This window comes from Theropithecus gelada, chromosome 1 (assembly GCF_003255815.1).
Source record: "Theropithecus gelada isolate Dixy chromosome 1, Tgel_1.0, whole genome shotgun sequence".
Classification (NCBI taxonomy): domain Eukaryota; kingdom Metazoa; phylum Chordata; class Mammalia; order Primates; family Cercopithecidae; genus Theropithecus; species Theropithecus gelada.
Genome location: NC_037668.1, coordinates 73,257,769 through 73,281,415, shown reverse-complemented (window position 1 = coordinate 73,281,415; position 23,647 = coordinate 73,257,769). Strand labels below are relative to the sequence as shown.

At 43.4% G+C, this 23,647-nt stretch overlaps 1 protein-coding gene and 1 non-coding gene across 3 annotated transcripts in view; both read left to right on the top strand.

Annotated features, from left to right (window-relative positions):
* Window positions 1-23,647, top strand: part of TESK2 (testis associated actin remodelling kinase 2) — a 115,645-nt gene that overhangs the window by 84,280 nt on the left and 7,718 nt on the right. For both annotated transcript variants that reach the window (XM_025384011.1, XM_025384003.1), the window contains exon 4: window positions 18,816-18,962. In XM_025384011.1, coding sequence (XP_025239796.1) covers window positions 18,816-18,962 — 147 coding nt within the window. The remainder of the gene's footprint in view (window positions 1-18,815; window positions 18,963-23,647) is intronic.
* Window positions 16,334-16,434, top strand: LOC112616574. Its single transcript, XR_003117672.1, has one exon. It is a non-coding gene; the product is annotated as a small nucleolar RNA U13 (small nucleolar RNA).

The window sequence follows — 23,647 nt, the reverse complement described above, 5'->3', positions numbered from 1 at the left end:
TTTTTTTTTTTTTTGAGACGGAGTCTCGCTCTGTCGCCCAGGCTGGAGTACAGTGGCCGGATCTCAGCTCACTGCAAGCTCCGCCTCCCGGGTTTATGCCATTCTCCTGCCTCAGCCTCCCGAGTAGCTGGGACTACAGGCGCCCGCCACCTCGCCCGGCTAGTTTTTTTGTATTTTTTAGTAGAGACGGGGTTTCACCGTGTTAGCCAGGATGGTCTCTATCTCCTGACCTCGTGATCCGCCCGTCTCGGCCTCCCAAAGTGCTGGGATTACAGGCTTGAGCCACCGCGCCCGGCCAGAAGGAGGGATTTTTCAACTGCTGTATTATCTCCTGAGTAACAAAAATAAAAAAAATCATTAAGTGATTTTTCATAGTAAATGTTTTCTATGTGCCAGGGTCTGCTAAGCTTTTTTTTTTCTCCCTCTCAATATATATTATTTAATTAGCATGCAATCCTATGAAATAGGTAATATTTTTCCCATTTTACAGATGACAAATCTGAGGCTCAGAAAGAGATTAAGTTAGCTAAGGTCTCGTAGCTGAGCTAGGATTTAAAGCAAGTTTTGGCTGACTATAATCCTGTACTTACAGGTTTATAGATTTTGAGCTCCTTGGGCTTGGCTATTGTTCACTGCTGAATTGTCAGTAACTGGAGCATAAAGGCATGCAATAAATATTTGTTGGGTAAATGGAAAATGGATAAATGAGTACTCCTTCCCAACACTTGAGCTTTTAACAGTAAACTGTTAGCTGCAAAGATATCTGCCTCTTTCAAGGTCGTTTTGGCCATCCATTTGATGAATCTCTTTACAGCATTGGTAGTATGAGGACAGCAGAAGGATTTAGAAAGTTCTTCAGAGGATTTCTAGCTAATCTTTCTCCTAATCCCCTCATGATTGTTAAACTAGTGCGACAGTTGAATTCACAGAGTTCTTTTTGAGTTTAGGCTAGATGTGTTTCTAATAGATTTGCCAAGTGTAATTTTCCTAACTTGATAAGTGGTATCATTCCCAGGAGTTGGTTCTATGTTGGCTCCTGGGAGCTGTTCCAACTTTGGAATCTGCAGCAAGTAGGACCATGGAAGGAGGGTGTCCCGATATACCTCTCACACATTGCTACTACTCAGGGGCAGTTCTGCATCCCTGTGCCTGATACATAATCACTGTCTACACTTTCTGTATTTACTTTCTTTTTCTCTTTATGTGGTTTTTTCTTGTTATCCTGGTCACCATTATTTGCTTAGATAATAAATTCTTAGATCAGTGGTTTCCAGAGTCAATCATAGGCATTTATTTCCTTGCTTGCTCATTTTAGCTCATTTCAATGCAATTGCTTGTGTCTGTTTCCTACTTAACAAATAATTATTAAGCAGGTACTGTGTCAAGGGCTAGTTTAGTGAACTTCAAAAAATGAGAAGCTGTTCTATGATAGTGGCAGAATGATTGTGTAAAATCTTCTGTAATACTAGGCACAAGTGGCTGCTCAATATGTTTGTTAAATGAATTAATAACTTGCAAAAGTATTAATACAGTGCTTGGCTCTTCTACAAATGATAGTTTCCTTTTCCTTTATCCCTAATCTATCCCTTTTCCAAATCTTATCAATCACCATGTACTGTTCATCTTACCTCTTTACTATCTTGAACTATTTATCTTACACCATTCCTTCTGCCATCATCATCTCTTGCCATAACCTTTTAACTAGTCTCTCTGTCAGTCTTGTTTCACACTTTAAATCTATAGTCTATATTGCCAGCTGGAGTGGTCCTGACATACAAATCTTTGTTTGTTTTGAATCATCTTATCCATTTTTAAGTATGTAGTTCAGTAGTTAGTATTAAGTATGTTCACATTGTTGTGCAACAGATCTCCAGACCTTTTTATTTTCTTTCTTTTTTTGAAACGGAGTTTCGCTCTTGCTGCCCAGGCTGGAGTGCAATGGTGCGATCTTGGCTCACCGCAACCTCCGCCTCCCAGGTTCAAGCAATTCTTCTGCCTCAGCCTCCCAAGTAGCTGGATTTACAGGCATGCACCACAACGCCCAACTAATTTTGTATTTTTAGTAGAGACAGGGTTTCTCCATGTTGAGGCTGGTCTCAAACTCCTGACCTCAGGTGATCCTCCCGCCTCGACCTCCCAAGGTGCTGGAATTACAGGCATGAGCCACCGCGCCTGGCCTTTTTTTCCTTTTTTTTAAAGAAAGAAGCAGAATCTTGCTCTGTTGCCCAGGCTGGAGTTCATAGTATATTACAGCCGCAAATTCTCGGGCTCAAGCAGTCCTCCTGCCTTAGCCTCCCACGTAACAGGGACAGTAGCTACTGTACCAGGCCAGATCTTGTTTTGTTGTTGTGGTTGTTGTTGTTGTTGAGACAGAGTCTCACTCTGTCACCCAGGCTGGAGTGCAGTGGACGATCTTGGCTCACTGCAACCTCTGCCTCCTGGGTTCAAGCGATTCTCCTGCCTCAGCCTTCCGAGTAGCTGGGATTACAGGCATGCACCACCACACCCGGCTAATTTTTTGTATTTTGTAGTGGAAACAGGGTTTCACATGTTGCCCAGGCTGGTCTTGAACTCCTGAGCTCAGGTGATCTGCCCGCCTCAGCCTCCCAAAGTGCTGGGATTACAGGCATGAGCCACTGCGTCCGGCTGCCAGATCTTTTTCATCTTTTTTCAATTGTTATTGTTTCAAAAATAAGATGGGTCTCACTCTATCACCCAGGCTGGAATGCAGTGGAGTGATCATGGCTTACTGCAGTCTTCATTTCCCAAGCTCAAGTGATCCTCCTGTCTCAGCCTTTCAAGTAGCTGGTACTACAGGCATGTGCCACCACATCTGGCTAATTTTTTATTTTTTGTAGATATGAGGTCTTGCTGTGTTCCCCAGGCTGGTCTCAAACTCCTGGGCTCAAGCAATCCTCCCACCTTGTTCTAAAGTGCTGGGAGTATAGAAGTGAGCCACTATGGCTGGCCTTTTTCATCTTGTGAAACAAACTCTATACCCATTAAACAACGACTGCTCATTTCTCCCTCTTCCCAGCTCCTGGTAACAACCATTCTATTTTCTTTTTTACTTTTGAGACAGGGTCTCGCTGTTACCCAGGCACCCAGGCTGGAGTGCCGTGGTGTGATCTCGGCTACCTGCAACCTCCACCTCCCAGGCTCAAGCGATTCTCCCACCTTAGCCTCCCAAGTAGCTGGGACTACAGCCGTGCATCACCATGCCCAGCTAATTTTTTTTTGTGTGTGTATTTTTTGTAGAGATGGGGTTTCATCATGTTGCCCAAGCTAGTCTCGAACTCCTGAGCTCAGGCAATTCGCCCACCTCAGCCTCCTAAAGTGCTGGGATTTACAGGCATGAGCCACCACACCCAGCCTATACTTTCAGTTTCTATGAATTTGACTAATTGTGATACCTCATATAAGTGGAATCATATGGTATTTGTCTTTTGGGGATCACATTATTTCACTTACCATAATATCCACAAGGTTCATCCATGTTGTTGCATGTGATAGTATTTTCTTCCTTTTTATGGCTGCATAAATATTTTATTGTATGTATATACCATACTTTGTTTATCCATTCATGGGTCAATGAACATTTGTGTTGCTTTCACCTCTTGGCTAGTGTAAATTATGCTGCTATGAACATGGGTATGCAAATATCTCTTTGAAACCCTACTTTCCAGACTTTTGGGTACATACCCAGAAGTAGGATTGCTGGACTGTATAGTAGTTCTATTTTTAACTTTTTGAGGAACTGCTGTATTTTTTTTCTGCAGTTGCACCATTTTACAATCTCACTGACGGTGCATAAGGGTTCCAGTTTCTCCACATCCTCACCAATACTTGTTATTTTCTTTTTTTTTTTTTTTGATAGTAGCTATCTTAATGGATGTGAGGTGATATCTCATTGTGGTTTGATTTGCATTTCTCATTTGTTGCAAAGACTGTCCTTTCCCAATTGATAGGTGTTTATTTCTGTGCTCTCTATTCCATTACATTGGTCTATATGTCTGTTTTTATGCCAGTATCATTTTGTTTCTCCCTGAAAAAACCCTTCTATGGCTCCTCATTGTCCTCAGGGTAAAGTCAAAACTGATCTTGCTACTGCTTATCTCTGTGGCCTCACTGCTCACTTCTCTTGCCTCTCTGCTCCTGTCTCAACTGGGCGCTACAGCTGTACTGAACTTCTTTCAGTTCCACAAATGGAACATGACCCTTTCCACCTTTGGAGCTCTGCACCAGATTTTTTCTTTGCCCAGAACACACCTCTTCATCGCCCCGGCCAACCAATTCTGCAGGCCCCAGCTTAGAATTCATTTTCTCTGGGAAGCCTTGTCTGATCTTCCAAGATTAGTTTGGTACCCCTCCTATGTGCTCCCATAATACAATAGAATTTATCTTTGATTTCAGCTGACTGTTCATATGTGTAGATTATAAATTCCTTGAGGGCAGGGATTGTTTTATTTACATTGACATCCTTTGGTTCCTAGCACAGTGCCTGACAAATGGTAGCTGCTTATCATATTTGTTGATTGAATAAATAAATTAACAATCAATGGCATTTCCTGGCTCAAAAACCTTCAGTGATTTCCTCATTGATTAAAGTCTTGGGTGAGATGCAAATATCTGTATTTAAAAATAAATAAATAAAGTTCTACAAATTATTTTGATTCACAGCTAGAGTTTAAAAATGGAATTCAGGATAAACTCAGCCTGATATTCTAGTCCTTTATACCCTACCATAATACTACTTTTCTCCTAGTTCTCCTCTTCTTTAACAAGTACTCTATAATTCAGGCAAACTGGATTTCTTATTGTGTGCTGAACATGGTCTGTGTTTTCCTGCCTCTTTATCCGTATTGTTTCTTCAACCTAGAATATACTCTTTCCCTCTGTCCCATATAAATTATCTTCCCTGGCTGGATGTGGTGGCTCACGCCTGTAATCCCATCTCTTTGGAAGGTCGACGCAGGTGGATCATGAGGTCAGGAGTTTGAGACCAGCCTGGCCAACATGGTGAAACCCCATCTCTACTAAAAACACAAAAATTAGCTAGGTGTGGTGGTGCACACCTTTAATCCCAGCTACTGGGGAGGCTGAGGCAGGAGAATTGCTTGAACCCAGGAGGTGGAGGTTGCAGTGAGCCAAGATCGTGCCACTGCACTCCAGCCTGGGTGACAGAGCAAGACTCCATCTCAAAAAAAAAAAAAAAAAAATCATCTTTCCTTCAAGACCTGGCCTCAAAGTCCACTTATTTCCCCATAAAACCTTTCCTGATTATTTTTCTTGGCTGCATCCTCTCTACCCGCCTCCACTGCCACCACTCATTTGATCATAATGTTTCCTTCCATTAATCTTCTCCTATATAGAATTTTTGTACTTTTGTTATTACACATTCTTTATTTTATTTTATTTTATTTTTTATTTTTTATTTAGAGACAGAGTTTCACTTTTGTTGCCCAGGCTGGAGTGCAGTGGTGCAATCTCGGCTCACTGCAACCTCCACCTTCTGGTTTCAAGTGATTCTTCTGCCTCAGCCTCCCGAGTACCTGGAATTACAGGCGCCCGCCACCATGCCCAGATAATTTTGTTGTAGAGGCAGGGTTTCACAATATTCGCCAGGCTGGTCTCGAACTTTTGACCTCATGATCCACCTGCCTCGGTCTCCCAAAGTGCTGGGATTACAGGCGTGAGCCACTGCAGTCAGCCCCATTCTTTCATTTATTAAAGCTTTTTTTGCTTTAGCTTCTCTACATAAGTGTACACTCCTAGGGTAGAAGAAACCCAGGCTTTGAGGTCGCAAGGCTTGGATGCAAATCCAGGCTGTACTATTTACTAGCTGAATAATCATAGGCAAGTTATGTAAATTCTCTGGGCCAGCCTAGTGGCTCACACCCATAATCCCAGCACTTTGGGAGGCCAAGGCAGATGGGTCACTTGAGGTCAGGAGTTTGAGACCAGCCTGACCAACCTGGTGAAACCCCATCTCTACTAAAAATACAAAGTTAGCCAGGCATGGTGGCACACACCTGTAATCCCAGCTACTTGGGAGGCTGAGGCAGGAGAATTGCTTGAAGCCAGGAGGTGGAGGTTGCAGTGAGCCAAGAAGGCGCCATTGCACTCCAGCCTGGGCAACAAGAGCAAAACTCCATCTCAAAAAACAAACAAACAACCAGCCAGGTGCGGTGGCTCATGCCTGTAATCTCAGCACTTTGGGAGGCCAAGGCAGGTGGATCACCTGAGGTCAGGAGTTCGAGACCAGCCTGACCACCAATGTGAAACCCCCGTCTCTACTAAAAATACAAAAATTAGCTGGGCGTGGTGGCAGGTGCCTGTAGTCCCATATACTCAGGAGGCTGAGACAGGAGAATTGCTTGAACCCAGAGGCAGAGGTTGCAGTGAGCTAAGACTGCATCACTACAGCCCAGCCTGGGCAATGGAGCAAGACTCCGTCTCAAAAAACAAACAAGCAAACAAAAACAAAAAAAAAAACAAAAAAAAACAAAAATGAAAAATGACAAGAATGTTTCAAGATATTATAATAGTCAGGCCAGGTGAGGTGGCTCACGCCTGTAATCGCAGCACTTTGGGAGGCCAAGGTGGGTGGATTCCTGAAGTCAGGAGTTCAAGACCAGCCTGGCCAATAAGGTGAAAACCATCTCTACTAAATATACAAAAAATTAGCCGGGTGTGGTGGCGGGCGCCTGTAATCCCAGCTACTCGGAAGGCTGAGGCAGGATAATTGCTTGAACCCAGGAGGTGGAGGTTGCAGTAAGCCAAGATGGCACCATTGCACTCCAGCCTGGGCAACAAGAGTGAAACTCCATCTCAAAAAAAAAAAAAAAAAAAGATATTACAATGGTCAGATGAGGTAACTATGAAAGTGCTCTGCCAGGTGTGGTGGCTCACGCCTGTAATCCCAGCACTTTGAGAGGCTGACTGAGGTGGGCAGATCACCTGAGGTCAGGAGTTCGAGCCCAGCCTGGCCAACATGGTGAAACCCTGTCTCTACTAAAAACACAAAAAATTAGCCAGGCATGGTGGCAGGCACCATCTCAAAAAAAAAAAAAAAAAAAAAAGAAGGAGAATGAGGAACCAAATGATGCCCAGTCTCTAGGTGGATGGCGATGCCATTTACTGAAATATAGAAAACTTGGTGGGCGCAGCTGGAATGCTTCCTTCTTTCAGCTGTGTATGCATTACTTCGGAATTGGTTTTTTTGAACGTAACACTAATCAACATGGTCTCCTCAATGTAGAAGATCAGACTCAGTCTTGCCTGAGCCTTTCTTTGTCTGAGTAGACATTACTGAACATTTTATTTTGTTTTATTTTATTTTATTTATTTTTGAGACAAGGTCTGGCTCTAATGCCCAGGCTGGGGTGCAGTGTTGCAATGTTGGCTCACTGCAACCTCTGCCTCCCCAGCTCAAGCCATCCTCCCACCTCAGCCTCCTGAGTAGCTGAGACTACAGGCATGCACCACTATGCCCGGCTAATTTTTGTATTTTTTGTAGAGACAAGGTTTTACCATGTTACCCAGGCTGGTCTCGAACTCGTGAGCTCAAGCAGTCTGCCCACCTTGGCCTTCAGAAGTGCTGGGATTACAGGCATGAGCCTCTGCGCCCAGCCAGCGTTATTAAATATTTGTTTTTGCATGACATTTATTGGAAAGTTCCTCTAAAAGCACATTTCTCTTTTATATCTTAAATTACATTTTAATGATTAAATTGGGGGGTGGGGCTTCCAATAAAAGAGGGAACTTAAAACCCACCTCCATTTATTTAAATGCACTTACTTATGCATTTGTTTGTTCAACAATTTCACTGAGTTTTACAAAAGGGCTTACAAAATTGAGCAGGACCTAGTTCCTGCCATAAATGTTATACTACAGTGTGATGTGTGATGAACAATAGTAGAAACATGTGCAGGATGCTAAAGTGGCACCAAGAGTGGGCTCAAACTCCTGGGCTGAAGCAATCCTCCCTCCTCAGCCTCCCAAAGTACTGGGATTACAGGCATGAGCCACTGTGCCCAGCCTAGCACAAAGAATGGGATGAAGTATCAAGGAATGCTTTCCATGAGTTCAGAAGGATGAATAAGTGGCTGGCCGTGGCGGCTCACACCTGTAATCCCAACACTTTGGGAGGCTGAAGCAGGCAGATCACTTGAGTTCAGGAGTTTGAGACCAGCTGGTCAACATGTTGAAACTCCGTCTCTGCTAAAAATACCAAAAATTAGATGGGTGTGGTGGTCCGTGCCTGTAATCCCAGTTACTCAGGAGGCTGATGCAGGAGAATTGCTTAAACCCTGGAGGTGGAGGTTGCAGTGAGCCGGGATCGCACCACTGCACTCCAACCTGGGCGACAGAGTGATACTCCGTCTCAAAAAATAATAAATAAATAAGGCCCAGTGTGGTGGTTCATGCCTGTAATCCCAGCACTTTGGGAGGTTGAAGCAGGCAGATCACCTGAGGTCAGGAGTTTGAGACCAGCCTGGCCAACACGGTGAAATCCCGTCTCTACTAAAAATACAAAATTAGGCCAGGTGCGGTGGCTCACGCCTGCAATCCCAGCACTTTGGGAGGCCAAGGTGGGCAGATCATGAGATCAGGAGTTCAAGACCAGCCTGACCAACATGGTGAAACCCCATCTCTACTAAAAATACAAAAATTAGCTGGGTGTGGTGGTGCACCCCTGTAATCCCAGCTACTCAGGAGGCTGATGCAGGAGAATCGTGTGAACCCAGGAGGCAGAGGTTGCAGTGAGCTGAGATTGTGCCACTGCACTGCAGCCTGGGTGACAGAGTGAGACTCTGTCTCAAAAAAAAAAAAAAAAAAAAAAAAAGAAGAGGAAGCCAGGTGTGGTGGTGCACTCCTGTAATCCTAGCTACTCAGAGAATCACTTGAACCCAAGAGGAGGAGGTTGCAGTGAGCTGAGATCGTGCCATTGCAGTACAGCCTGGGTGACAAGAGGGAAACTTTGACTCAAAAAAATAAGATAAAAATGAAAATAAATAAATAAATAAGAAGGATGAATAAGAATTAGCAAAGCCATGAAGGAGGGCATAAAGAAGGGTATTCAGTAAGCATATGTGAAGGCCAAGAGTTAAACACTTAAATATTCTGAAATATATTTTGGGTTATTAAGAACATTTTACTCTGTGGCTTGATCTAGTGTTCCCTTTTTCTTTTTGAGTCAGCTCATTACTACTGACTGTTTCAGTTAGGCAAGCCCTGGTGAACATCCTGGAGTGGTAAGCAAATTCAGTCCTTGGCAGATATACGGATGTACGCTTGTAGTGGCTGTGGATTCTTGAGCTGAGAACAGGAGGCTTCTTTGGAGCACAAGCCTCCCACAGGGCACTCTTGGGATGTCTGTCCTGGAATTACCCAGAGCAGTAACAAAGCTTTCTTTTCTTCTTTAACCCAAGCCAGCAGGATGGGATGTCGGCTAGCCTTTGTGTTTGAAGCCTACCAACAAACATACAGTGGCCAGCACAAAAGCATTGTTGGGCTACAGTGAAAACTAGGTCGGGGCCCAAACCCTTTTTTGCAAAGAGCCCCTCCAAAGAGTAGAGTGCCAACAAGCCACTGATTTGGCTGTTTGACATTGATACTGGTTTATGACAGGTTTCTGACTTACTGATGGCACATCGAATCGTTTTAAGATTCTGAAATATTTTTCCACTGCTGTCTGAACCTTTCAATTTGGAATCTCTGAGATGTCTTTGACTCTTTTTTCCTTATTTCTCATATCTATCACTCAGTTGCTAAAAAGCTTTATATTCTGACTATAGCCAACTTTTTATTGCCCATAAATAGCACTGTTAGATGTTTGGTCACCTCTCATCTGGCTGTTGCAGTACCCTCCAAACCTGCCTCTAGTTCCTTCTCTATCCTGCTACCAGAATGATCTTTCTAAAAGGCAGTTTGGTCATGTATTAGTTTCTTAGAGCTGCCGTAGCAAAGCACTACAATGTGGGTGACATCGCAGAAACTTACTATCTCAGAGTTCTGAAGACTGGAAGTCCAAAATCAAAGTGTTGGTAGGGCCCTGTTCTCTCTGAAGGCTCTATGGGAAGATCCTTCCTTGCCTTTTCCTAGCTTCTGGTAGGTTTTTGGTGTTCCTTGCCTTGTAGATGTCTCAGTCCAATTTCTGCCTCTATCTTAACATGACAATTCTCCCTGTGTGCCTGTATCTCTTGCCCCTCTTTTTATAAGAATTCCAGTCATATTGGATTAAGGGCCTGCCCTACTCTGATATGACCTCATCTTAACTTGATTATATCAGCAAAGACCCTATTTCCAAATAAGGTCACATTTATAGTTACCAGGGTTTAGGACTTGCATTTTTTGGGGGGATATAATTCAACCCTCATTAGATCATATTATACCTTTACCTATAAACCTTCAGTAGCCCATGTGGTTTACTGAATTAACTGTAGATGCTTCGTGTTGGTATTCCAGAACTTCTGCACTAATAACAAATATAATAATAATAGAAATAGTCATAACTGACATATTGAGGACTTTCCTTGACATTATTCTTAGCATTTTACGTGTATCAACTTACTGAATCTTCACAGCAACTTTGTGGGTTAGGCACTATTATTATTCCCATTTTATAGATGTATATTAAACAAACTGAGTAACCAACTCAGGGCTCTGCAACTATTATAGTCTGAGATGAGATTCAATCCTAGCCAGTCTAACTGCAGTCCCCACTATATTATATTGCCCATCTTAACTTTGTAGCTTCATCCTTTCTCCCCTACTTATACAGAAAAAAAGAATAATTACTCATCTCTGTGCTTTGTTATCTTTGTGTTCCTTTTGACTATCTTTCTTATCCCCAACCCTGCCTATGGGTAACCATGAAATGGAATTAAATCCTCAACAATGAGTGAATATTAGCCAGGCCTAGGTGGGCAAAGGGGAAGGATATTACAGGTAAAGGGACCAGCAATGTGTACAAATGTGCAGGTGAGCAGGAGTCAGACTTTTTTTTTTTTTTTTTTTTTTTTTTGAGACGGAGTCTCGCTCTGTCCCCCAGGCTGGAGTGCAGTGGCTGGATCTCAGCTCACTGCAAGCTCCGCCTCCCAGGTTTATGCCAGTCTCCTGTCTCAGCCTCCCGAGTAGCTGGGACTACAGGCGCCTGCCCCTCGCCCAGCTAGTTTTTTGTATTTTTTAGTAGAGACGGGGTTTCACCGTGTTAGCCAGGATGGTCTCGATCTCCTGACCTCGTGATCCGCCCGTCTCGGCCTCCCAAAGTGCTGGGATTACAGGCTTGAGCCACCGTGCCCGGCCAGGAGTCAGACTTTTATAAGCAGGAGTGAAAGGCTTTGTGTGCCTTTCTGAGGATTGTGGGTTTTATCCTACAAGTAATAGAGCGTCACTGAATAATTTTAACAAGAGAGTGGCTTCAGGTTGGCATTTCAGAAAGACTCTTTGCTATATTGTGAAAAATGGATTGGAATGAGGGCTAAATCTTTTCAAGATGCAAAAGCGGGCAAGAAAACAGGTTAGAAAGCTAACGGAATAACCTAAGGGAGGGGTGAGAATGGTAAGTTATTGATAGTGGGTTCTACCTGTTGTAAAAAATGAAAATAAAATTTAAAAAGATACTGTTAATTGGGAGAATGAGTTGTGTACTGTGAGCTAAACACCATACTAGACTGACTTTGTATTTATACCTTATCTCTTCAGTTACTCCTTGCCTTTGAACAAACACCAAATCTTGTTGATTCTACCTCTAATGTCTCTTAGATATTAACCTCCTTTCCATTCTTGCTGCCATTGTCTTATTCAGGCCTTGGTTATTCTAACTCTTCTCCCAGCCTCAGTTTCTGACCTTTTCATACAATTTTTATACTACCGTTAGAATGATATTTCTATGTAGCATATCTGATCATGTTATTCTCCTGTGTGGAAAAAAAAGTGTTAGTTGATTGTATGGCATCTCTACTAGACCATCTAGGCTAGACTAGTCTCTGTGGGCAGAGACTGGCCCCATTTATCTTTGTGTTTCACATTGTAGGTTTTCAGTGTTTGAGTAGGTGAATAGAAGGATGGATGAATCTTTCTCAGTACCATGTTGCCAATTAGATGGTAGCAAATTATCTCTGCTAGTTGGATGGCAGCACAGTTATCTTCCTTGGGTAAGTGCCCTAACTCCTGGCCAGTTGGGTAGATTTTTCAAAATGGAATAATAATTCTTACAGTTGATATTTTCTCCAGACCTTCTCTGAATGCCTTTGAGCCACTGTTCAGAGATAAGCTTATTTGGTTGCAGGTATCAGTACATTGATAATTCAAAAATTTTTAAAGCTACTATTTTGTCTTACGTTCTGAATAGTTATGACTGGTTGAGACTACTGTAGCTGACTAGAATCAGCAAGAATTGGGAACTGGAGTCCTGGGTGCATTTACCTCAGAGAGAGGTACATATTCCCTAGAGCCAGTCCAGAATATTCTCTGTATGGATGTGTTTATGTGCTTGTCTGTGCCTGAATTGGTACCTACCAGACCCTATAGGGAATATGTGGGAAGAACCTATACTCTTTAGCCTAGGCAGTTGTCTTAGTCCATTTGCGCTGCTATAAGAATATATCATAGACTGGGTAGCTTGTAAACAACAGAAGCTTATTTCTCACACTTCTGGAGTCTGGGCAATCTAAGATCTAGGCACAGGCAGATTCAGTGTTTGGTGAGGGCCTACTTCATGGTTCATAGATACCTGTCTTTTTGCTATGTCCTTACATAGTGGAAGGGACTAAAGAACTATGGGGACGCTTGTACACACACACACACTCTCTCTATCGTGGTAAAATACATATAATTTATCATCTTTTTTTTGAGAGGGAGGTCTTGCTATGTTGCCTAGGCTGGTGTTGAGTTCCTGGCCTCAAGCGATCCTCCCACATCAGCTTCTCAAAGTGCTGGGATTACAGATGAGAGCCACTGTGCCTGGCCGAGAGACAAGTTCTTACTCTCATATGGAAGTGGCAGTAGGGGAAGGAGTGCTCAATAAATGTTTGTAGAAATAACCTGAATTGATATTCCTGAGTGGAGAACTGAATGTCCACTTCTCTGTGCCTTTGGTGATATTGAAAAGATGTTGGCATATGATTTCTTGCATTTTAGTAATAAAGGTTTATTTACATAATATAGTTGAATTACCAATACACTTTTAAAAGTTACTGAGTGCCTTCTAGGAAAAGGCTGTGTATATGTAATGAAACCAAGTATCAAACACAAATGAAATGCAAGAAACTCTGTTATTTTATTAGACCATGAGGAAGTGAGGCAGGTTTTGGTATAGTTAAAATTGGTATAGAAAAAGGTAACAGCCACTGAGAGGTATTGAAGTACCTGTAACACATTTTATTGGCTGTATTATAGTTTCTAACTTAAAAGCTTAAAATAACAACAATTAAAAATGTTAAAACTTCTGTAATAATTAACTGTATTACCAATGCCTTGGGTTGTTTTATAGGGCTGACCGAGGGAGTGGTCTAGCTGAAAATGAAAGCAAAACAGCTGTTATCCCTGTCTGGGAAAGCTGAACATGCTAATACAGTTGCTCTTGTCTCTGCTTCCTGCAGAGGGATTTGTTTAGAAGCCACACCAGCTGAGTCTGCACTGCGAGTTGCTTATGGAGAAGTGAACATTCCAGCTAATGGGCACAGAGACTGTGTAGAAATCTTCTGGCTGGGTGCGGTGGCTCATGCCTGTAATCCTAGCACTTTGGGAGGCTGAGGCGGGTGGATCACCTGAGGTCACGAGTTCGAGACCAGCCTGGCCAACATGGGAAAACCCTGTCTCTACTAAAAAAAAATACAAGGCCGGGCGCGGTGGCTCAAGCCTGTAATCCCAGCACTTTGGGAGGCCGAGACGGGTGGATCACGAGGTCAGGAGATCGAGACCATCCTGGCTAACACCGTGAAACCCCGTCTCTACTAAAAATACAAGAAAATTAGCCGGGCGAGGTGGTGGGCGCCTGTAGTCCCAGCTACTTGGGAGGCTGAGGCAGGAGAATGGCGTGAACCCGGGGGGGCGGAGCTTGCAGTGAGCCGAGATCGCGCCACTGCACTCCAGCCTGGGGCACAGAGCAAGACTCCGTCTCAAAAAAAAAAAAAAAAAAAAATACAAAAATTAGCTGGGCCTGGTGACACGAGCCTGTAATCCCAGCTACTCGGGAAGCTGAGACTGGAGAATCACTTGAACCTGGAAGGCGTGGGTTGCAGTGAGCCAAGATGGCGCCATTGAACTCCAGCCTGAGTGACAGAGTGAGACTCCATATCAAAAAAAAAAAAAAAAAAAAAAGAAGTCTTCCTTGTTGGCAGATCTTAAATTTCCTTTTCTCATACATGTAAAGGTCTTGAAACATTGAGAAGTGGTTTCTGAGGGCCTAGAGGCTTATCAGCCCAACTAATTTATTCACCAAAGGCAGGCAAGAGAAATGGGTTATAAAAGCAAATTCCATTTGTTTTTCCTCCCTGATCCTTGGTTTGCGCTTTTTCCATCTTGCCTGGAAAAGCCAGAATCTATTAGCCAAGTGTGATTCCTCATCTTTTGTCACCTTTTCCTGTGCTCTCCACCCTCTGGCTTTGCATATGGATTTCCAGGGCCTTCAACGACATTGCTGAACAGAGTAAACAAGTGTTTCCCAGAGCCAAGAGTCCTGGCCTCACCTGGCCTATAGAGAGTGCACATACAGTCTTTTCATTATAGTGTCTTCTGCCTGGCACTCAGTTGGGAAACCTGAGTGGCTCCTGAAGACAGGCCCGACATATCACACTGTCATCATGCTAAAGAAGTGAACCACTGCCTACCTTTTGACTTTCAGAGCTAAAGAAACCTGCCTGCATGATGAGACGTCAGCTTCACTGCCCACTTATAACTTGAAGTTCACAAGCTCAGTTTCTTTTCAGCAAATGGGCACCTCAAATGTGAACCTTGGGCAGATTCAACTAGAATGAAGAGAGCAAGGCGCTGTGCTTTTGCCGTCATTATGCCTTATTTTAAGATTTTCAAAGATGGATTATCAAGCAGGATGAAGCAGATCAACAAGTTTCCCTTTTGAGAAGTTAGAAGATTTATTTTTAGTCATTCTTTCTGCCTTGCCAAAATCCATCGACGCTTCCAAGGATCTGAAGTGCTGCATGGTGCTGCCCCCAACTGGTTCTTTTTGGTGCATGACATTTAAATTTTTTTTGAAGCACTTTCACGTTTTATTTTATTATTATTTTTTGTTGCCCAGGCTGGAGCGCAGTAATATGATCTCTGCTCACTGCAACCTCTGCCTCCCAGGTTCAAGCGATTCTCGTGCCTCGGCCTCCCGAGTAGCTGGGATCACAGTCATCTGCCACCATGCCCACCTTATTTTTGTATCTTTAGTAGAGACGGGGTTTTACCATGTTGGCCAGGCTGGCCTTGAACTCCTAGCCTCAGGCGATCCACCTGCCTCGGCCTCCTAAAGTGGTAGGAATACAGGCGTGAGCCATCTCACCTGGCCAACTTTCACATATTTTTTTTCGAGACAAGATCTCACTCTGTTGCCTAGGCTGGAGTACAGTGGCTCAATCTCGCTTCACTGCAGCCTCCACTTCCCGGGTTCAAGCAATTCTCCTGCCTCAGCCTCCCAAGTAGCTGGGATTACAGGCACCCACCACCAAGCCTGGCTAATTTTTGTATTTTTAGTAGAGATGGGATTTCACTATGTTGGCCAGGCTAGTCTTGAACTCCTGACCTTAGGTGATCTGCCTGCCTTGGCCTCCCAAAGTGCTGGAATTACAGGCATGAGACTTTCACGTATTTTATTAGATTCTCATAACACTGCAAATTAGGTGAATCCGGGATTATCATACCTACTTATAGTTGAGAAAAGTGAAAGATGGATAGCCTCATTAGTTGATTTGTCCAAGTTAAATGGCTATTAGGAGGCTGGATTGGGTTAGAATTCAGATATTTATCCTCTTATCCCATTAAGTCCCCTAGTCCTTTGTAAATTCAATAGTACCCCAAAATATGTATTAAGATACAAATTTTAGGCTCAGAGGAATTTCTGTCTTTTTCTCCCTTGGGAGGAGGAGGGAAATAATACATCATATAAGGTTTGAGTAAATTCATTTTTGAGCTCCTGTGCTGAATGAGGCTCTCTGACTCAGATGCTGTGGTCTCTAACTCTCCAGTGCAACGTAGTGGTAAAGAGTATGGACTTGAGCCAGACTGCAGAGTCTGCCAGTCTCTGCCACTTAATAATTGGATAATCTTAAGCAAGTTGCTTAATTTCTAAATGCCTTCTCTAAAATAGGAGTAATAGTATATAGTCCTTTTGTAGTCCATAGCATGATTATTGGATTTTCACGTGCATGTATGAGGTTTATTACCCTCAAACCTTATTAATGTCTGCATGTTGCCTGTCTGACATGAAAAAAAAAAAAAAAAAGGAAAAAAAGTAATAGTATAGCTACAGGGTTATTGTGCAGATTAAATGAGATAATATATGCAAAACTCTCAGAACAGTGCCTCAAACAATTTAAGTACTATATAAATAATAGCTGCTATTATTATCTATAAATAAATATACTGGGTCTCGTTCTGTTGCCCAAGCTGGAATCTAGTGGCACAATCATGGCTCACTACAACCTTGACCTCCTGAGGTTCAAGTGATCATCACAACCTCAACCTTGTGAGTAGCTGGGACTATAGGCACACACCACCACACCCAGCTAATTTTTTTTTTTTTTGAGATGGAGTTTCACTCTTGTTGCCCAGGCTGGAATGCAATGGTGCGATCTCGGCTCACTGCAACCTCCGTCTCCCGTGTTCAAGCAATTCTCCTGTCTCAGCCTCCTGAGTGGCTGGGATTACACACACCTGCTACCATGCCCAGCTAATTTTTTTGTATTTTTAGTAGAGACAGAGTTTCACCATGTTGGCCAGGCTGGTCTTGAACTCCTGATGTCAGGTGATCTGCCTGCCTCGGCCTCCCAAAGTGCTAGGATTACAGGCATGAGCCACTGCACCTGGCTGTCCTTCTGAATGTTTAGAATGTTTTCCTATTGACATTCTTGCCTGTTCCTTGGGATTCTGTTAATTTCCCATCTTACATGTTAAACCCTGGGCATGCATGACCTTGGAATGCAAGACTGCTTCAGCTCAATGTTTTTGCCTCCTAAATATTAAGTCTCTCACTTAGACTTTGTTCTTAAACTTCAAACTGACTGTATTTAGATCATTTCCACCTTGGTTGTCCAATAAGCACCTGCAACTTTAATAATTTAACTTCTCCCAGCTGAACTCACTATCTTTTTTTTTTTTTTTTTAAAGACAAGGTCTCACTCTGTCACCCAGGCTGGAGTGCATTGGCATGATCTTAGCTCACTGCAGCCTCAACCTCCCAGGCTCAAGTGATCTTCCCATGTAGCTAGGACTACAGGTGTGCACCATCACATCCAGCTAATTCTGTTTATTTATTTATTTTGAAGTGGAGTCTCGCTCTGTCGCCCAGGCTGGAGTGCAGTAGTGTGATCTCGGCTCACCGCAAGCTCCGCCTCCCAGGTTCATGCCATTCTCCTGCCTCAGCCTCCCGAGTAGCTGGGACTACAGGCACCCGCCACCAAGCTTGGCTAATTTTTTGTATTTTTAGTAGAGACGGAGTTTCACTGTGTTAGCCAGGATGGTCTCATTACTGTGTTAGCCAGGATTACCTCGTGATCCGCCCGCCTCATCCTCCCAAAGTGCTGGGATTACAGGCGTGAGCCACCACACCCAGCCAATTCTGTTTATTTTTTGTAGAGACTAAGTCTCTCTCACTATGCTGTTCAGGCTGGTCTGAACTCCTGAGCTCAAGCGATCCTCCTACCTCTCAAAGTTCTAGGATTATAGGCATGAGTCACCATACCTGGCCTGAACTCACTGCCTTTTAACATTGCCTCATCTTCTAAACACCTACTCCTCTCCTTACTCTCTGGGTATTTAATAATGACATCCAGGGACCAATAGCCTATTGCTCTCATTCTCTAATCCAGGTAATTATCAATTTTTTTTCCAACTCTGCCATCTAAATACATTTTGAATCTTGCTTTCATTCCAATGCCTCTACTATTGCCATGATTCAGATGCCCTGCTCTCACCAGGATTATTGCAGTAATCTCCTATTTCCCTTTCTCTGTATTTTTCACTCTAATCCATCTATCATACCATTGCTAAAATAATATTTTCTTTAAAAAGCAAATATAACCATGTGGTTCTCCTGCTTAAAATGCTTCTTTTGTTTCCTATAGACAGGATAAAGTTCACATATCTTAGCAAAACATATCAGCCTCACTTCCTGACTCATCTATAAATGCACTCTGGCCATATCGAAGTAAATTAAGTTCCTGAATGCATCATGCACTTAACCTGTAACTTTGCATATGCTGCTCCCTCTGTGTCCCTCTTTCCTGCTACTCCAGGTCATCCTTTCTGACTCCTTATTTCCTCTGTGCATCTTCCTCTGAAATGCCTTCACAGTTTAGCTTTATCCTTGGTACTGCATGGTGTTGTCCTACCTGCACATAACTATATTTTAATAGTTATTATATGATATTGTTTGTCTGTGTCCCTTAATAGATTTTGGTCTCCTTAAAGGAAAGTGTCATTGTGTGCAGCACCTACTATAGTGCTTGGAGGCAGAATAAGCCCTCAACAACTTACAAAAAAAAAAAAAAAAGTCTCTCTCTTCTAGGTGTTTACTCTCTAATGGTTTCACTACTAGCCTAAACATTTCTGATAAATGGTAGCTGGGTTTTCCTTCTGTTTTGCAGTATATCAACTCCGGGAACCTGGAACAGTTGCTAGACAGTAACCTGCATTTGCCTTGGACTGTGAGGGTAAAACTGGCCTATGACATAGCAGTGGGCCTCAGCTACCTTCACTTCAAAGGCATTTTTCATCGGGACCTCACATCTAAGGTATGAAGGCTTTACTTTCACAACTCATTGAGAGATACCACCCTTCTCTTTTGCCAAGAAAGCTGTCAGATTTAACATTTAATCACAGAGGACATAATTCGTTACATTTTATAGTTAGTCCTTAGAAAGCCTACATCTTTTCCTTCTGTTTTTGAGATAGTATCTCACTCTATTGCCCAGGCTGGAGTGCTTCTGCCTCCTGGGTTCAATGATTCTCGTGCCTCAGCCTCCTGAGTAGCTGGGACTAGAAGTGCGCATTACCACACTTGGCTAATTTTTAGTAGAGGAAGAATTTTGCCATATTGGCCAGGCTGGTCTTGAACTCCTGGCTGCAAACAATCCACCGCGTTGGCCTCCCAAAGTACTGGGATTACAGGCGTGAGTCACTGTGCCCCACCATAAGCCTATATTTTCTTACAGAAGGTTCCTTTCAGTGCTGAGTGAGCCAACACATATACTTTTTTTTTTTTTTGAGACAAGGTCTCACCCTGTCACTCAGGCTGGAGTACAGTGGCATGATCTTGGCTCACTGCAGCCTCCACCCCATGGGCTCAAGCAATCCTCCTACCTTAGCCTTCTGAATAGCTGGGACCACAGGCGTGCACCACCATGCCTAGCTGTATTTTTGGGTTTTTGGGGCTTTTTTTTTTTTCCTGCTCTTATTGCACACGCTGGAGTGCAATGGAGTGATCTTGGCTCACTGCAGCCTCCACCTCCTGGGTTCAAGCAATTATCCTGCCTCAGCCTCCTGAGTAGCTGGGATTACAGATGCCTGCCATCACCCCTAGCTAATTTTTTGTATTTTTAATAAAGATGGGGTTTCACCATGTTGACCAGGCTGGTCTCAAACTCCTGACCTCAGGTGATCCATGTGCCTTGGCCTCTCAAAGTGCTGGAATTACAGGCGTGAGCCACTGTACCCAGCCTTTTTTTGTATTTTTAATAGAGATAGAGTCTTGCCATGTTGCCCAGACTGGTCTCAAACTCGTGAACTCAAGCAGTCCACCTGCCTCAGCCTCCTAAGGTGCTGGGATCACATGCGTGCACTGTGCCCAGCCAACGCATACATCTTGAGAGCCTTCATGTTTAACTTCAATCTCCTGAATATGTGTAACAAGAGCAAATGACATGAGAAAGGTTAATAAATTCTTGCCTTATAGGAGTGACAGCAGTCAAGGCAGTATAGGGGCCTATCAGTTTTCTTTCCCGTGGCCCCCAGGATGTAGGTCTTAGCTAAGAGCAGGAGTTCAGTGATTTTTAGTCACTTGAATGCAGGTTTTTAGGGCCATAATGTACTGACCCATTTTCTGCCTGTGTGATTGAGTTTCTGCAGCCCTGCCAGTTCCTCTTTGGCATCAGCTGATCTCTGTAGCACTCTTGCTGTCCAAATTGCTGTGTGACCAGGTTAGAAAAGAGTCTCTTTCAGAGGAAGTTGGCCATGCCACAAAACAGGCACCTCATAGCCAAATGGCCTAAGATACCATCGTGACAAGGTTTATATAAATAATACTGTTTGATTATTGATGGGGGAGCTATAAGGCGATCTAACATATCTAATATGACTTCTGCCCAAGAACTGAATTAAAGTCTGCTAGGGAGGTGTATGAGAGTTTTGTACTTGCCTAAGAATAGCTGTCACTTCATTCCCCACCCTCAATACCTACATGTACACATATTCACACATGCATGCACATACTTCTCCTCCTTCTGCCCTAGATGAAGGGGAGGGGAGCCTGTCTTAAGAAAAAGCTTGAAAGGGAACAGAAGTAGCAGTACTCTGAGTCAATAAAGCCTAAAGCAGTAAGTACCTGGATGCCTCACATGGAATGGTTTTGGTGTGTGGCAGAGTCATTTGTAGTTAGCTGCACTGTTCCTGAAGGAGCACAAGACTGGCAAGTAGAAACTGGGAACCAGCTGAGGCCTAGTTACAAGGAGACCTTTATCTACTTTACTGTCTGTAAGAACTGGACAGTTAGGCAGTTGGGACCTGAAAGGTGATATCTTATTTCTTCATTAGCCATTGCTTCTCCCCTAGAATGTTTTGGAAAACCAAAACTAAGAAAAGTGCAGGCCGGGCGTGGTGGCTCACGCCTGTAATCCCAGCACTTTGGGAGGCCGAGGTGGGCAGATCACCTGAGGTCAGGAGTTCAAGACCAGCCTGGCCAACATGGTGAAACCTTATCTCTAATGAAATACAAAAATTAGCCGGGCACGATGGCGGGTGTCTGTAATCCCAGCTACTCGGGAGGCTGAGATGGGAGAATCGCTTGAATCTGGGAGATGGTGGTTGAGGTGAGCTGAGATCGTGCTACTGCACTCTAGCCTGGGCAACTGAGTGAGACTCCGTCTTGAAAAAATAAAAATAAAAATGCATTTGTTCCAGGCAAATGGATGGGGTTGAATCAATTTAGATATCAAATCCTTGCTTCCTACTCAGAAAGCACCATTTTTTCTAAGATAGAGGGAGTTTGTGACAAAATATGTATCAGTTACACAGAAATCCACCCCCCCCCCACACACACACACGTGTCTCCTGTCTCTGGCTGCAATGATGAAAGAATATTAGAAAAGAGGAACTTCTGACCTAGAGGTACGTACAGTCTTATTGGCAAATAACTAAAAAGTAGTGGACAGCATTTTATAATTGTTTAGCTACATAGACGACAAGTTTTCAGAGCAGGAAAGATCACTCTGGGCCAGGGTAGCTATGCTTCCTCCAGGAAAGCCTCCACTCCCTAAGAGTTCATCATATTCCCTTCTGTGCCCTGAAAGCACTTTGTCCCATTGCACTAGTGTCCAAGTGTGGTTCTGTCCGGGCTTGTTGTGCTGTATTACAAAAATAATTAACCTTTTTGGACTATAGGATAAGACCACTGTCCTTTGCTTTTCCTAATGGGGAATGAGTATTGCCAGTGTCAATTGGCTTGAGACAAGAAACTAGGAACATAGGAGAAATAACTCCCTATATTTCTGGGCTGTACTTTCTTGGGTCTGGACTTTAAGAAGGTTTTGAGGATACTTCCAGGTGGTGAAAGCAAAGGACTTTTGCAAACTCTAGAGGAAGGCTGGGAAGTATACTATAGGGGATCTCAAGTTGAAGACAAACAAGTGAGTCTTATGAACCAGACTGTCCAATTTGAGATACTGTCTGTGTTCATTGCCCTTTTATCATCTCTGAGATTTATTTAGTAAAGTTTTGTCTGAATGTTTCAGCCTCATTGTAACCGTGTTGCAGGAATTAGGGAGAGGAGTGTATGTCTACACCTAGGCCAGAGCAGCCCACCCAAGATACCTGTGTGGTGGTGGCAGTGGCCCTAAGAACAAAAAGTCCCAAGGGAGAAATAAAGCAAAAGGGACAGTAGAGGGCTCTGAGGTTTCTAAATTATCTCTTCATAGTCCATCTTGGGTCTGTGTTTTATTTCTTTAAGGACAGTATCAGGTTTTCTTACATTTTAATATTATACACTCCATATCACTTGATTGTTCTGTTGTGTCTGTATCTCCCACCAGCATATGAGTTTCTCAAGTGCTCCTCTTATTTACTTTTGTTTTCTTAGCACCTAGCATAGAGCCTATGAGAGTAAAGGCTTCCTGGGCATGTTTCAGGGAAGGGCTTGATAGCAAAGAGGCTGAAACGCCTGCTCCAGAGCTGAGATTCTGGGTCCCAGGCCCAGTTTTGTCCCCATCTCTGAATGACTTCAATGACCTTAGAACTCCGTGCTCCCAGTCTGTAAAATAGATGCTGTCCTTACTTTGCAGGAGTGATCAGTCCACATTGCTCAGACCAGAGCTGACAGGAGGGATTTAAAGTAGAGGTAACATGTTCCACATGGGTAAACCAGGACGGAGAGAAGTAGATGCCTTTTTCCAAATGATCCTGAGCCTGTGGTTGGAAGCAAAAAGATCCCAAGTTTCCTATCAACGTGCCTCGTGAAAGTAGTATTGCCTTTATAGGATTCATGTCTGCAGCTACTGCAATAATACTCTAAGAGTAAAATGTCTGTCAGATATAGCCGTTCAGTCTCATTTTGTAATTACTTCTAAGAAACAGCCTGAAACAGACTTTTACAGTGGCAAGGCTAAGAACTTACTTAGAAGGAAGTGGGAGGCAGTGTGGCTTTAAAAATACTCAGTTCATGAGCACTATGAAGAAATGCCAATAGCCACACACAGGCTTTTATCAGTAGCTCTAGGAGTAACCAGTACACATATACCCGAGCCTTGGCTCTTGGGGGCAGCTGAGAAAATAGTTGCTTCTGCTTAATACCATTACTGCCCAACATCAGGAAAGTACTACTGATCTTCTGTGGTTACTGTTGGGAATGAGTATGAATTATGAATTGCACCTTTAGTTCTTAGTTCTTTTCTGTTGTTATTGTTGACTGCATAGAAGCCACTTAGGTGATTTCACTAGAATGAAAAGCCTATTCAGTTATGGTCTCAGGCTATGCCACACAACGAGGAATAGAAAATGCCAATTTTCAGAGTGAAGAGAACATGAATTAGGAACAATGTTGAATGCTGGAGGGATGTAGAGAATGACTGTTAGTGTACCCTGCAGTTAATTTTTATAATTAAAACCATCAGCGGCCGGGCGCGGTGGCTCAAGCCTGTAATCCCAGCACTTTGGGAGGCCGAGACGGGCGGATCACGAGGTCAGGAGATCGAGACCATCCTGGCTAACA